This window comes from Ranitomeya imitator, chromosome 9 (assembly GCF_032444005.1).
Source record: "Ranitomeya imitator isolate aRanImi1 chromosome 9, aRanImi1.pri, whole genome shotgun sequence".
NCBI classification, from domain to species: domain Eukaryota; kingdom Metazoa; phylum Chordata; class Amphibia; order Anura; family Dendrobatidae; genus Ranitomeya; species Ranitomeya imitator.
In genome coordinates, this window is record NC_091290.1 from 13,739,978 (window position 1) to 13,752,394 (window position 12,417).

Sequence of the window (12,417 nt, forward strand, 5' to 3'; positions counted from 1 at the left end):
GATGGTCATGCAGCGGTTTGGTCGATCGGTGGTAGCTGCAGGTTGTAGGCTTGTCTGAAGAGGTGGGTCTTCAGGTTCTTTTTGAAGGTTTCGATGGTAGGCGAGAGTCTGGTGTGTTGTGGTAGAGGGTTCCAGAGTAGGGGTGATACGCGAGAGAAATCTTGTATACGATTGTGGGAAGAGGAGATAAGAGGGGAGTAGAGTAGGAGATCTTGTGAGGATCGGAGGTTGCGGGTAGGTAAGTACCGGGAGACGAGGTCACAGATGTATGGAGGAGACAGGTTGTGGATGGCTTTGTACGTCATGGTTAGGGTTTTGTAGTGGAGTCTCTGGGCAATGGGGAGCCAGTGAAGGGATTGACAGAGGGGAGAGGCCGGGGAATAGCGGGGGGACAGGTGGATTAGTCGGGCAGCAGAGTTTAGAATAGATTGGAGGGGTGCGAGAGTGTTAGTGGGGAGGCCACAGAGCAGGAGGTTGCAGTAGTCAAGGCGAGAGATGATGAGGGCATGGACTAGGGTTTTTGCAGATTCATGGTTGAGGAATGAACGGATTCGTGAAATATTTTTGAGTTGCAGTCGGCAGGAAGTGGAAAGGGCTTGGATATGTGGTTTGAAGGAGAGATCAGCGTCAAGGATTACCCCGAGGCAGCGAGCTTGTGGGACTGGGGAGAGTGGGCAGCCATTTACTGTAATTGATAGGTTCGTTGGGGGGGTCGCGTGAGATGGGGGAAAGATGATGAATTCTGTTTTGTCCATGTTAAGTTTCAAAAATTTAGCGGAGAAGAAGGATGAAATAGTGGACAGACATTGAGGGATTCTGGTTAGAAGGGAGGTGATATCTGGTCCAGAGATGTAGATCTGTGTGTCGTCAGCATAGAGGTGATACTGAAAGCCATTAGATTCTATGAGCTGTCCCAGGCCAAAGGTGTAAATGGAGAAGAGCAGGGGCCCAAGGACTGAACCTTGTGGGACTCCGACAGATAGGGGGCGAGGTGAGGAGGTGGTGTGTGAGTGGGAGACGCTGAATGTCCTGTCTGTTAGGTATGACGAGATACAGGATAAGGCCAAGTCTGTGATGCCAAGGGATGAGAGGGTCTGTAATAATAGGGAATGGTCCACTGTGTCAAAGGCAGCCGACAGGTCGAGGAGGAGGAGGACAGAGTAGTGTCGCTTGCTCTTGGCGGTTAAGAGGTCATTGGTGACTTTAGTTAGGGCAGTTTCGGTGGAGTGGTGTGACCGGAAGCCAGATTGTAGGCGGTCAAAGAGGGAGCAGGAAGAGAGATGGGAGGACAGTTCAAGGTAAACGTGTTGTTCCAGTAGTTTGGAGGCATAGGGGAGAAGTGATATAGGGCGATAGCTAGATACAGAGGATGGGTCAAGAGAGGGCTTTTTGAGGATAGGTGTGATGGAGGCATGTTTGAAGCTTGAGGGGAAAACACCAGTTGTTAGAGATAGGTTGAAGAGATGGGTTAGGGTTGGGATGAAGATTGCCCGATTCATTCTTTTTAGGGTATGTGGCAAGTACGCAGGAAAATTTAACTGCGGATTTGCTGGTGGAAATTCAACCGCGTATCCAAAGTGGAAGACATTTTAATGAAACCCATCCGCAAATTGCAGATACATGTTCCGTCAGCGCATCAACTTTTTCTGCACATTTTTTTTTTTTTTTTTTTTTACAATATGTAGGGCGAAATCCGTGGCAAATCTGCAAGAAGAACTGTACAAAAAAAGGGGGATACACAATGAACATCTGTAAACTAAGGGGAACCCTTCTCTACAGCGCCACCACTGGAGACATGCGGCATTGCGCATTGCCCATTGAATTTCATAGGCTGTCACTGTAATTTATAGACCAGCGAAATCCTGCGTTCTTTGTAACTTTGCGATGTTCTGCAGACAATGAGGATCTTGCTTTCCTTTCTTCGTTTTTCTGTGAGTAATAGAAGTTACTTTTCAATAGTTTTTATGTTTTTTTTAAAGACGCGTTGCCCCAACACTTCCATCTCGGAGCCGTCATCTGATCATGAGAGTCTGAAAAAGATAAGACAGAGCGAAAATACTTATCAGTCTCAATCGGTTTTCTACTGATATTCAGCATATTTGTCCTATGTGATCATATATCCTTGCGTTCCGAAGCCACATTAAGGTTAATGCAGGCCTTTGGGCGAAATACTTTTTTTTTATTTAAGAACCATCCCAGGTTATAGTGTCATATAATACACGAATAACTTACACTGGATAATATGTGCACCAATCATATAAGGCATTAAACCCACTCACAGGTGACGGGAATAACATTTATAACTATTAACCCCTTAACGACCAGAGGTATTTTCGTATGTGTTTTAGTTTTTTTTTCTCCCCTTCTTCCCAGAACCATAACTTTTTTTTTTTTTTTTTTTTTAATTTTTCCGTCAATATGGCCATGTGAGGACTTATTTTTTGCGGGACGAGTTGTACTTTTGAACGACACCATTGGTTTTACCATGTCATGTACTCGAAAACGGGAAAAAAATTCCAAGTGCGGTGAAATTGCAAAAAAAAAAGTGCAATCCCACACTTGTTTTTTTTGTTTGGCTTTTTTACTATCATCACTGAATGCTAAACACTGACCTGCCATTATGATTCTCCAGGTCATTACGAGTTCATAGACACCAAACATGTCTAGGTTCTTTTTTTATCTAAGTGGTGAAAAAAAATTCCAAATAAAAAAAATAAATAAAAAAATTGCGCCATTTTCCGATACTCATAGCATCTCCGTTTTTTGTGATCTGGGGTTGGGTGAGCTGACGTTTTTAATTATACCATTTTGGCGCAGATATGTTTTTTTGATCGCCCGTTTTTGCATTTTAATGCAATGTCGTGGCGACCAAAAAAACATAATTCTGGCGTTTTTTGACTTTTTTTTTCTCTTGCTACGCCTTCTAGCGATCAGGTTAATCTTTTTTTTTTTTTTTGATCGGGCGATTCTGAATGCAGCGATCCCAAATATGTGTAGGTTTGATTTTTATTTTTATTGTGTTATTTTGAATGGGGCGAAAAGGGGTCGATTTCAACTTTTATATGTATTTAATATTTTTAAAAATATTTTTTTTTTACTCTTGACATGCTTCAATAGTCTCCATGGGAGGCTAGAAGCTACCATAACCCGATCGGCTCTGCTACATACAGGCGATGATCAGATCACCTGTATGTAGCAGAATTACTCACTTGCTATGAACGCCGACCACTGGGCAGCGCTCATAGCAATCCGGCAATGAAAACCATAGTGGTCTGCGGAGACCTCTGGTTGTCATGCCAACCTATCGGTGACCTACGATCACGTGACGAAGGTCACAGATGGGTAGATTTCCGGCATGCTTGCAGGAAGCGCACTTTAAATACCGCTGTCAGAGTTTGACAGCGGCATTTAACGAATTAACAGACGCAGGAGAATCGCGATTTCTCCCACGGCTGTTAGCGGCACATGTCAGCTGTTCCCGACATTTGACATGTGCCGGAAAAGATGTGGGATCACCGCCGGAGCCCACATCAAAGGGAGGGAGTCCGATATGGGCGTGCTATTACACCCGTTGTCTGAAAGGGGTTAAAGGGGTTTTCCCACTAACAAAGTTCATTTTAATTAAAAGATCTTGGAATAATAATAATTTCCACAACTTGATGTGTTAAAATATAATATTCCTGCGCTGAGATAATCTTATAAATGTGTCCTGCTGTGTAATGGCCGAGTCTGACCGCGCAGGAACAGGGTCTGATCACACCACATCTCCAGGCAGGGCAGGAAGGAAGAGAGTATACAGACAAAGCAGCACAGGATCACAGAGGATTGTTTGCCTGTTTTTAAGCAATTTTCTACCTGAAAGAAATAATTATTTGTGATTGTTCTGTTATGTCTCTATCCTCTCTCTTACTCCCCCCCCCGCCCAGGAGATGTGGTATGATCAGGCCATGTCCCTGTACGGTCAGACACGATACTGCAGGTCTGGCGAGCTGCTCTCCATATAGGCCAGGCCTTGTGAGGTGATCCCAGTATAAGGCAGGCCTTGTGAGGTGATCCCAGTATATGGCAGGACTTGTGAGGTAATCCCAGTATATGGCAGGACTTGTGAGGTGTTCCCAGTATATGGCAGGACTTGTGAGGTAATCCCAGTATATGGCAGGACTTGTGGGGTGTTCCCAGTATACGGCAGGCCTTGTGAGGTAATCCCAGTATACGGCAGGCCTTGTGAGGTGATCCCAGTATATGCCAGGCCTTGTGAGGTGATCCCAGTATATTCCAGGCCTTGTGAGGTGATCCCAGTATATGACAGGCCTTGTGAGGTAATCCCAGTATACGGCAGGCCTTGTGAGGTAATCCCAGTATACGGCAGGCCTTGTGAGGTAATCCCAGTATATGGCAGGACTTGTGAGGTATTCCCAGTATACGGCAGGCCTTGTGAGGTAATCCCAGTATACGGCAGGCCTTGTGAGGTAATCCCAGTATATGGCAGGACTTGTGAGGTATTCCCAGTATACGGCAGGCCTTGTGAGGTGTGCCCAGTATACGGCAGGCCTTGTGAGGTATATGACAGGACTTGTGAGGTATTCCCAGTATATGACAGGCCTTGTGAGGTGTGCCCAGTATACGGCAGGCCTTGTGAGGTAATCCCAGTATATGACAGGACTTGTGAGGTGTGCCCAGTATATGACAGGACTTGTGAGGTATATGACAGGCCTTGTGAGGTAATCCCAGTATATGGCAGGCCTTGTGAGGTAATCCCAGTATATGACAGGCCTTGTGAGGTGTGCCCAGTATATGACAGGACTTGTGAGGTGTGCCCAGTATATGACAGGACTTGTGAGGTGTGCCCAGTATACGTCAGGCCTTGTGAGGTGTGCCCAGTATACGTCAGGCCTTGTGAGGTGTGCCCAGTATACGGCAGGCCTTGTGAGGTGTGCCCAGTATATGACAGGACTTGTGAGGTAATCCCAGTATATGGCAGGCCTTGTGAGGTAATCCCAGTATATGACAGGCCTTGTGAGGTGTGCCCAGTATATGACAGGACTTGTGAGGTGTGCCCAGTATACGTCAGGCCTTGTGAGGTGTGCCCAGTATATGACAGGACTTGTGAGGTAATCCCAGTATACGGCAGGCCTTGTGAGGTATTCCCAGTATAAGGCAGGTCTTGTGAGGTGTTCCCTTTATATGGCAGGTGTTGTGAGGTGTTCCCAGTATAAGGCAGGTCTTGTGGGGCGTTCCCAGTATACGGCAGGTCTTGTGGAGTGTTCCCAGTATACGGCAGGACTTGTGGGGTGTTCCCAGTATACGGCAGGTCTTGTGAGGTGATCCCAGTATACGGCAGGTCTTGTGAGGTGTTCCCTTTATATGGCAGGTGTTGTGAGGTGTTCCCAGTATAAGGCAGGTCTTGTGAGGTGTTCCCTTTATATGGCAGGTGTTGTGAGGTGTTCCCAGTATAAGGCAGGTCTTGTGGGGCGTTCCCAGTATACGGCAGGTCTTGTGAGGTGTTCCCTTTATATGGCAGGTGTTGTGAGGTGTTCCCAGTATAAGGCAGGTCTTGTGGGGTGTTCCCAGTATACGGCAGGACTTGTGGGGTGTTCCCAGTATAAGGCAGGTCTTGTGGAGTGTTCCCAGTATACGGCAGGTCTTGTGGAGTGTTCCCAGTATACGGCAGGACTTGTGGGGTGTTCCCAGTATACGGCAGGACTTGTGGGGTGTTCCCAGTATACGGCAGGACTTGTGGGGTGTTCCCAGTATACGGCAGGACTTGTGGGGTGTTCCCAGTATACGGCAGGACTTGTGGGGTGTTCCCAGTATAAGGCAGGTCTTGTGGGGTGTTCCCAGTATACGGCAGGACTTGTGGAGTGTTCCCAGTATACGGCAGGACTTGTGGGGTGTTCCCAGTATACGGCAGGACTTGTGGGGTGTTCCCAGTATACGGCAGGACTTGTGGGAAGTTCCCAGTATACGGCAGGACTTGTGGGGTGTTCCCAGTATACGGCAGGACTTGTGGGGTGTTCCCAGTATACGGCAGGACTTGTGGGGTGTTCCCAGTATACGGCAGGTCTTGTGGAGTGTTCCCAGTATACGGCAGGTCTTGTGGAGTGTTCCCAGTATACGGCAGGACTTGTGGGGTGTTCCCAGTATACGGCAGGTCTTGTGGAGTGTTCCCAGTATAAGGCAGGTCTTGTGGGGTGTTCCCAGTATACGGCAGGACTTGTGGGGTGTTCCCAGTATACGGCAGGACTTGTGGGAAGTTCCCAGTATACGGCAGGTCTTGTGGAGTGTTCCCAGTATACGGCAGGTCTTATGGTGTGTTCCAGTATACGGCAGGTCTTGTGAGGTGTTCCCGGAATATGGCGGGTCCAGTGGGGTGTTCCCTAATTGATATCAACAGAGACTGACCACAATGTAGCCCCCGAGTCTGCTCACACTTTACATGCCTGGGAGGACGCAGACCTCTGACGCAATGTCATCTCAATTTAAGGCTGTGTGCACACGATGCAGATTTGGTGCAGAATTTTCTGCATAAAATCTGCACTAAATCTGTATCTCCTGGCAGAATCCGCAGGTGCGTTTTTTACGTGTTTTTGGTGCGTTTTTGATGCGTTTTTTATGCGTTTTTTACCAATGGATTTCTTTTATGGAGGGTGCAGAACCGCTGCAGAACTGCACAAAAGAAGTGACATGCACTTCTTTGAAATCTGCAGCGTTTCTGCGCAGATTTTTCTGCACCATGTGCACAGCTTTTTTTTTTTTACATTGTACTGTAAATCACAGTGCAGTTCTGCAGCGTTTCTGCTGCAGAAAAATCTGCTGCAGTTCTGCACTAAATCTGCATCGTGTGCACATACCCTTAGTGTTCATACTTACATTTAACCCGGCTAAAAATAAAATAACATAAATGTCCCTTTAATGCAAATTAGCACAAAATCAGACCCTTTTGGAGCCTAGATTGTGGGACACATAAGGTCAAGCCGGCAACACTGCCTATAGCAGCGGTCATGGTAGAGGAAAGGACAATGGTCCTATAGAGATACAGCGATAACCTCCGCACCTGTACATGGATATACGTGCAGGCAGCCGGCCACTATCCACACAGATGTCCCTGATCAAGACCACCAGCTGGTCGAAACGTTGTTTCATTGGTGCCGGATCAAAACAAAATCACATTTGCAGCAAATCTATCTTTGTTTTTCATTGTCGGTACCGATGTTATCTCTGTATATAGATTGTGGGACGGTCCTGCAAAAATCAGGATTGTTAATAAGTATGCTCCAAAGGTATAGCTAATATGGTTTATGGAGGCCACAAATCCACAAAGTCGTGATCCCAACAGCGACCAACGACCTCAATGAGCCAACGGTGTCCCTGCGGTTTTGTCGAGGCCCTTGCCTCTGGCGGCAAATGTATTGTTTATGCCACGTTAATCAAAAGTAGTCGATAACTCCGAGGTGAGTCCTAGTGCGTTAGGTAACATAGTGTGTCTGTTAAATAGGGGCCGTGACCTCCTAAAGAAACCATTTGCAATCCTTATAACCTATAGCGTGCAGAAGTTGAGAATTTAATGACTTTTTCCTGCTTGTCTTTCCCTGCTGATGGTTGATAAACCTGCCTGGTTCTTGCATTTTTCTAATTCTGATTTTGCCTCCTTTTCTGGAGCCAGCAGGCACTTCCATTATTCGATTCTTCCCCGCTGGATAAAGGTTTGAGAGCATTGACGTTAACGTCTGTCTCTAATTGACGCGATCGCTAATGTTTGATTGCTCGGGTTAGACAGGTCAAGATGTTTCCTCTCCGCTCTGGATTAGGTCAATTGAAAGGTTTTTCTAAAAGTTGAAATTCTGACAAAATTACCACAGTGAAAGTCATTGTAGGACAGAGGCGAGCGGGGAAATGACGTCTCTGCTCTCACAAAACTGCGGGATCTCCACTCTTCACAGCTTGAGAGCAATACAGATTCCCGCCATGAATGCCGCACTGACAACAGGATGAATCTCTTGCTGCACAAACAGTGAATATGGCAGAAAATATTATCAAATAGCAATTTCCAATGTAAAAAAATCATTATAATTACACCGGGGAACACCTCGGGAGAGCCAAGTGCAACCCTTTGGAAATTTTGCATAAAATGTGTGGCATTTTTCTACCTTTATTATAGAAAGAACAGTGGGGGAGGGCTCCTGCTGCAGATAGGTGCCTCACAGTCAGTTTGTGGAATGCAGCTGATTTCATGATTTATTTAAGTGTCAAATCGAGAACAGCAGACTTTATAGTGGAGTGAAGTTATAGCAGCAAATAAAGTGCACCCCACCTTGATACATTCAGGCTCAGACACCCGTGGCATATCAACATTTGTGAAACTACAAGTCCCAGCATACCATGGCAGATGGAACACTGTAGATTGCTGACTCCTAAATCGATCTTCATCCTGTCATATTAGCAAATGGGTGCCAATAAATGATCTTCTCTGTATATTACGCATTTTATATATCTGTATACCGGTGGTATGGAACTTAACCTATATCATAATAGTTTTTCTTTTTAGAACTGTATTTTTCGCTAAAAATAATTTTTGTAATTGTGTTTCATTAAGAATGTTGCCCTGTTTGACTTCTATGGCCTTTGTGTTGCACTGTCTATTGCTGGCTGAGGAATGAGTTAAATGGGAACCCATCAGTGAGCTCATTTTGATGGTCCAGTGGGAAAGTTTCTAGCTCCTTTTTATCTCTTTTTCTGAGCTCTTCTCTTACGATTTGCGACCACAGACCACATCAAAGTCCAATGTGGAGAGAAACAAAGAGCCTGTAAAAGCAAAGAGGGTGCAATATTTTTAATTAAACTTCCTGGTTAAAAACGATTGTAATCATCAAATACATGCATTTAAGTAAAAATATCCGCAGAGGTGTATAACCCCTTAAAGAAAACCTTCCAGCACGATTCAATGGAAAAAGCAACGGTGCTCCCACCAGGCTTTTAATTAGTGCATGAAAACAATGCAGATTAGAAAAGTGCGTATATAAAGGATGTGCATACTTTTGCAAGTAACAAAAAGTTAAGCAAATAGTTTAATGAAATAGTCGTTTTGTGTATACAGCTCCTATGCAGAGCTCTATGGCTACGGGCTCCAGACCCCGCGCAGCCTGACTATACAGTCATACTTCCCTCCATCTAACCTCTTCACACTAAGATATATTGAGAAGGTTGGCAATAAATAGCGGAAAGATGAAAGAGGATATGACTGCAGGATCTGACTGCACAGAGTTTGTTTGCAGTCTGTAACCATGGAGACACATAATTTCTCATAGGAACTGCGTACACCAAACGGTAGCACATTTTTATCAAAGACTTCTTGCAAAGTTGCTTCCGTTTTCTATTTTGGCAACATTAAAACACAGAAGCGGTGCAATAAAACAAAATGTTTACGAGGGATCCAGAGGACTGGGGGATCCCAACTCATGGACTCTCTACCAATTTAAGGAAGGTTAAAGAATGTATCTCTGTATTATTCCTTAAATTCATGTAACAATTTTTGCAATTTGGGTTTCATTTAAAATGTTGCATTGCTTTTCTCTTACAAGTTCTTTGATTCCGTACACTTTTCAGAATGAAGAAACTGAGAACCTTTCAGTGAGCTTGTTATGACGGGGGGATTGTAACTCTTTTACCTGACTTTTTCTAAAGTTCTCTGTATTGATTTATGATTTATCACTGAACTATGGTGTTGTCATAAATCACCTGAAAGCTAAAATAAAAGACAAGCAAAAGAGTTATAAAAGAATCGGCCTAGCGATGGAGTCTCAGTTTACTCAGCCAATAAGTCAGAAGGGGTAACATTTTATTGAAACCCAATTGCAAAAATTATTTTAACCCAAAATACATTTAATCCAAGTAAAAAAAAAAAAATCGTCGTAAGTAGTTTGCAGCCTTTACATTTCAAGGGTTTGGATGGAGCCTTATCTGATAGAAATGTGAACTGGCCTGGAGGCATAAAGCCTGGATCTGGAGGTGTCATCCCCGCCTAGTCCGATAGTGAGGAGCAGTCAGTACATGTGTGGAGGAGAACCCGGAATTTCTCTATAAAGATTGTAGAATGTTCTGCCTCCCACTTTGCGGAATATTCTGCATACCAGCCGTGAAAAGCCCAAGAAACAAGTGGTGTAATTATTGCTGGTTACTATGTGACTGCACAATAACTAAAGGAAATGTAATGCTAATAATATATTACAGGAGGGAGGATACTTGTGTCCCAGATATATAAAGTGTTCATAATACACCGCCTAGGAAAAGTTCCCTCAAAAGTCACTGTACAGAAAAAATGGTTGATTGTTTTTCAATTTACCACATCACTAAAGAACATAAATCTTGCAATTGTTACCTTTTTAGCAGTCTCATCATCACAGGCAGAATCACACCTCTATATGGGTGATGTCACAGCTCACCTCCTCCTCCTCCTGTACAATGACTGATAACACCTCTATATACAGTAGATAACACAGGATCCACCATTCACAATAGGTGATGTCACAGCTCACCTCCTCCTCCTGTACAATGACTGATAACACCTCTCAGTAGATAGCACAGGATCCACCATTCACAATAGGTGATGTCACAGCTCACCTCCTCCTGTACAATGACTGATAACACCTCTATATACAGTAGATAACACAGGATCCACCATTCACAATAGGTGATGTCACAGCTCACCTTCTCCTCCTGTACAATGACTGATAACTCCTCTCAATAGATAGCACAGGATCCAGCATCCACAGTAGGTGATGTCACAGCTCACCTCCTTCCCTTTCCTTCACAATGATCTTTGCCCAGATTCGAGCATGCTCAGTTTATACTGTTATACATACTAATAGGTTCTCAATCATTCTCTTGCTGCTAATGTCCATGTGAAGAATAGGAATTGGGAGCCTAATGAACAGTGTGAAAAATGAAATAATTTTTATGTATTTGTGCATAAATCATCAATACATAAATAAATACCTTTTCCATAACCGGCTTCCTGATGTAACCAGTCGTTGACTTGCTGAGCACTAAGTCCTCCTTCTCCTCCTCTCTCATAGATCACACGGACCGAGCTGAAGATTTTTGTACAGAAGGAGTTTGAGCACCTGAAGAAACTAGTGCACGAGGAGGAGACCAAGGCCTTGCACTTCGTGGACCTTAAGGAAGCCGTGGCCTCCGCTCACGTAACTGAGGCCCTGGCTGAACTCAATGTCCATATGTGCAAGCTGATGGCTGAGATGGCGGAGATCACCGAACAACTCAACAGCTTCAACCAACTGGTAATGCAAAGACTTGAGAAGGCCAGACCCTGCGCGCCCATGCTGTCTTCATGGTGATCTTATTAAAGGGGTATTCTGGATGCAAGACGTTATCATCTAGGAACAGGACAGGTGTTAACGTCTAGATATGTGGGGGTCTCGGGTCAGGTGCCCACCGATCTGGTAGTTATCACCTATCTCGTGGATTGGTAATAATTTTTGGTGACCATAACAGGGTGAGAATGAAGCGGCAGTGCGCATGCTCGGCCTCCGCGCCATTTCCTCTGTACTGTTTTCTTTGGCAGTCCCATAGAGAAGGAATGGAGTGGCAGTGCGCATGCTCGGCCTCCGCGCCATTTCTTCTCTACTCCGTTTTCTCCGGCAGTCCCATAGACAATGAATGGAGCCGCAGTGGAGCACAGACCATTCTTCTGAAGATGTAAAGACCCCGTTTTGGCGATCAGTGAGATCCTAGCACTTGAGCACAGATCCTGTGGACAGATGATAACTTATTCCAACTGGAATACCCCTTTAACTCCATGGCTGAGAAACTTCAAGACGCTGATGTCTTCAGAGTAGCATCAAATAGCATTATATGTTCCCCACACAGGAGCCACCAAACTTAAAGGGGTTCTGCACAACCAATTGTTATATGTTATAGTCCCCCAAATAAAATAATTAAAAAAAACAAAAAAAAAACCATTGGTCCAGCCCCATTCCAGTGATGTGAGTGCTGTGTTTCTCAGCGCTCATGTGACGTTATGTCACATGACCGCTGCAACCCATCAGCGGCCACTGATAAGCTGCAACGGTCACGTCATGTTACAATGTTATGTGAACACCGGGTGACACATAGCCGACATTGCCTGATTGGCGCCAGTCGAGGAGATCAGTATACGTTTTTTTTTCATTTTATATGAGCGACTATAGCATTTAAGAAGTGGTTGTCCAACCCCTTTTAACAATAAGAACAAGAGTGGCTTAGGAGCCAGCGCGTGGAATACTACAACTATGAAAAGGAAATTTGCATTAATTGAATTTTCCAGAACAAAATATTTAAGGTCTGTCCTTGGGATTGCAAATTTGCCAACAGTCGTGAATTTAAAAGGGCGATCTCAAATTTTTCACATTCAATGATTGCAAA

General features: G+C 44.7%; 1 protein-coding gene across 2 annotated transcripts in view; it reads left to right on the forward strand.

Annotated features, from left to right (window-relative positions):
• TRIM44 (tripartite motif containing 44) overlaps nt 1–12,417 on the forward strand; it is a 66,106-nt gene that overhangs the window by 10,245 nt on the left and 43,444 nt on the right. For both annotated transcript variants that reach the window (XM_069739944.1, XM_069739946.1), the window contains exon 3: nt 11,073–11,294. In XM_069739944.1, coding sequence (XP_069596045.1) covers nt 11,073–11,294 — 222 coding nt within the window. The remainder of the gene's footprint in view (nt 1–11,072; nt 11,295–12,417) is intronic.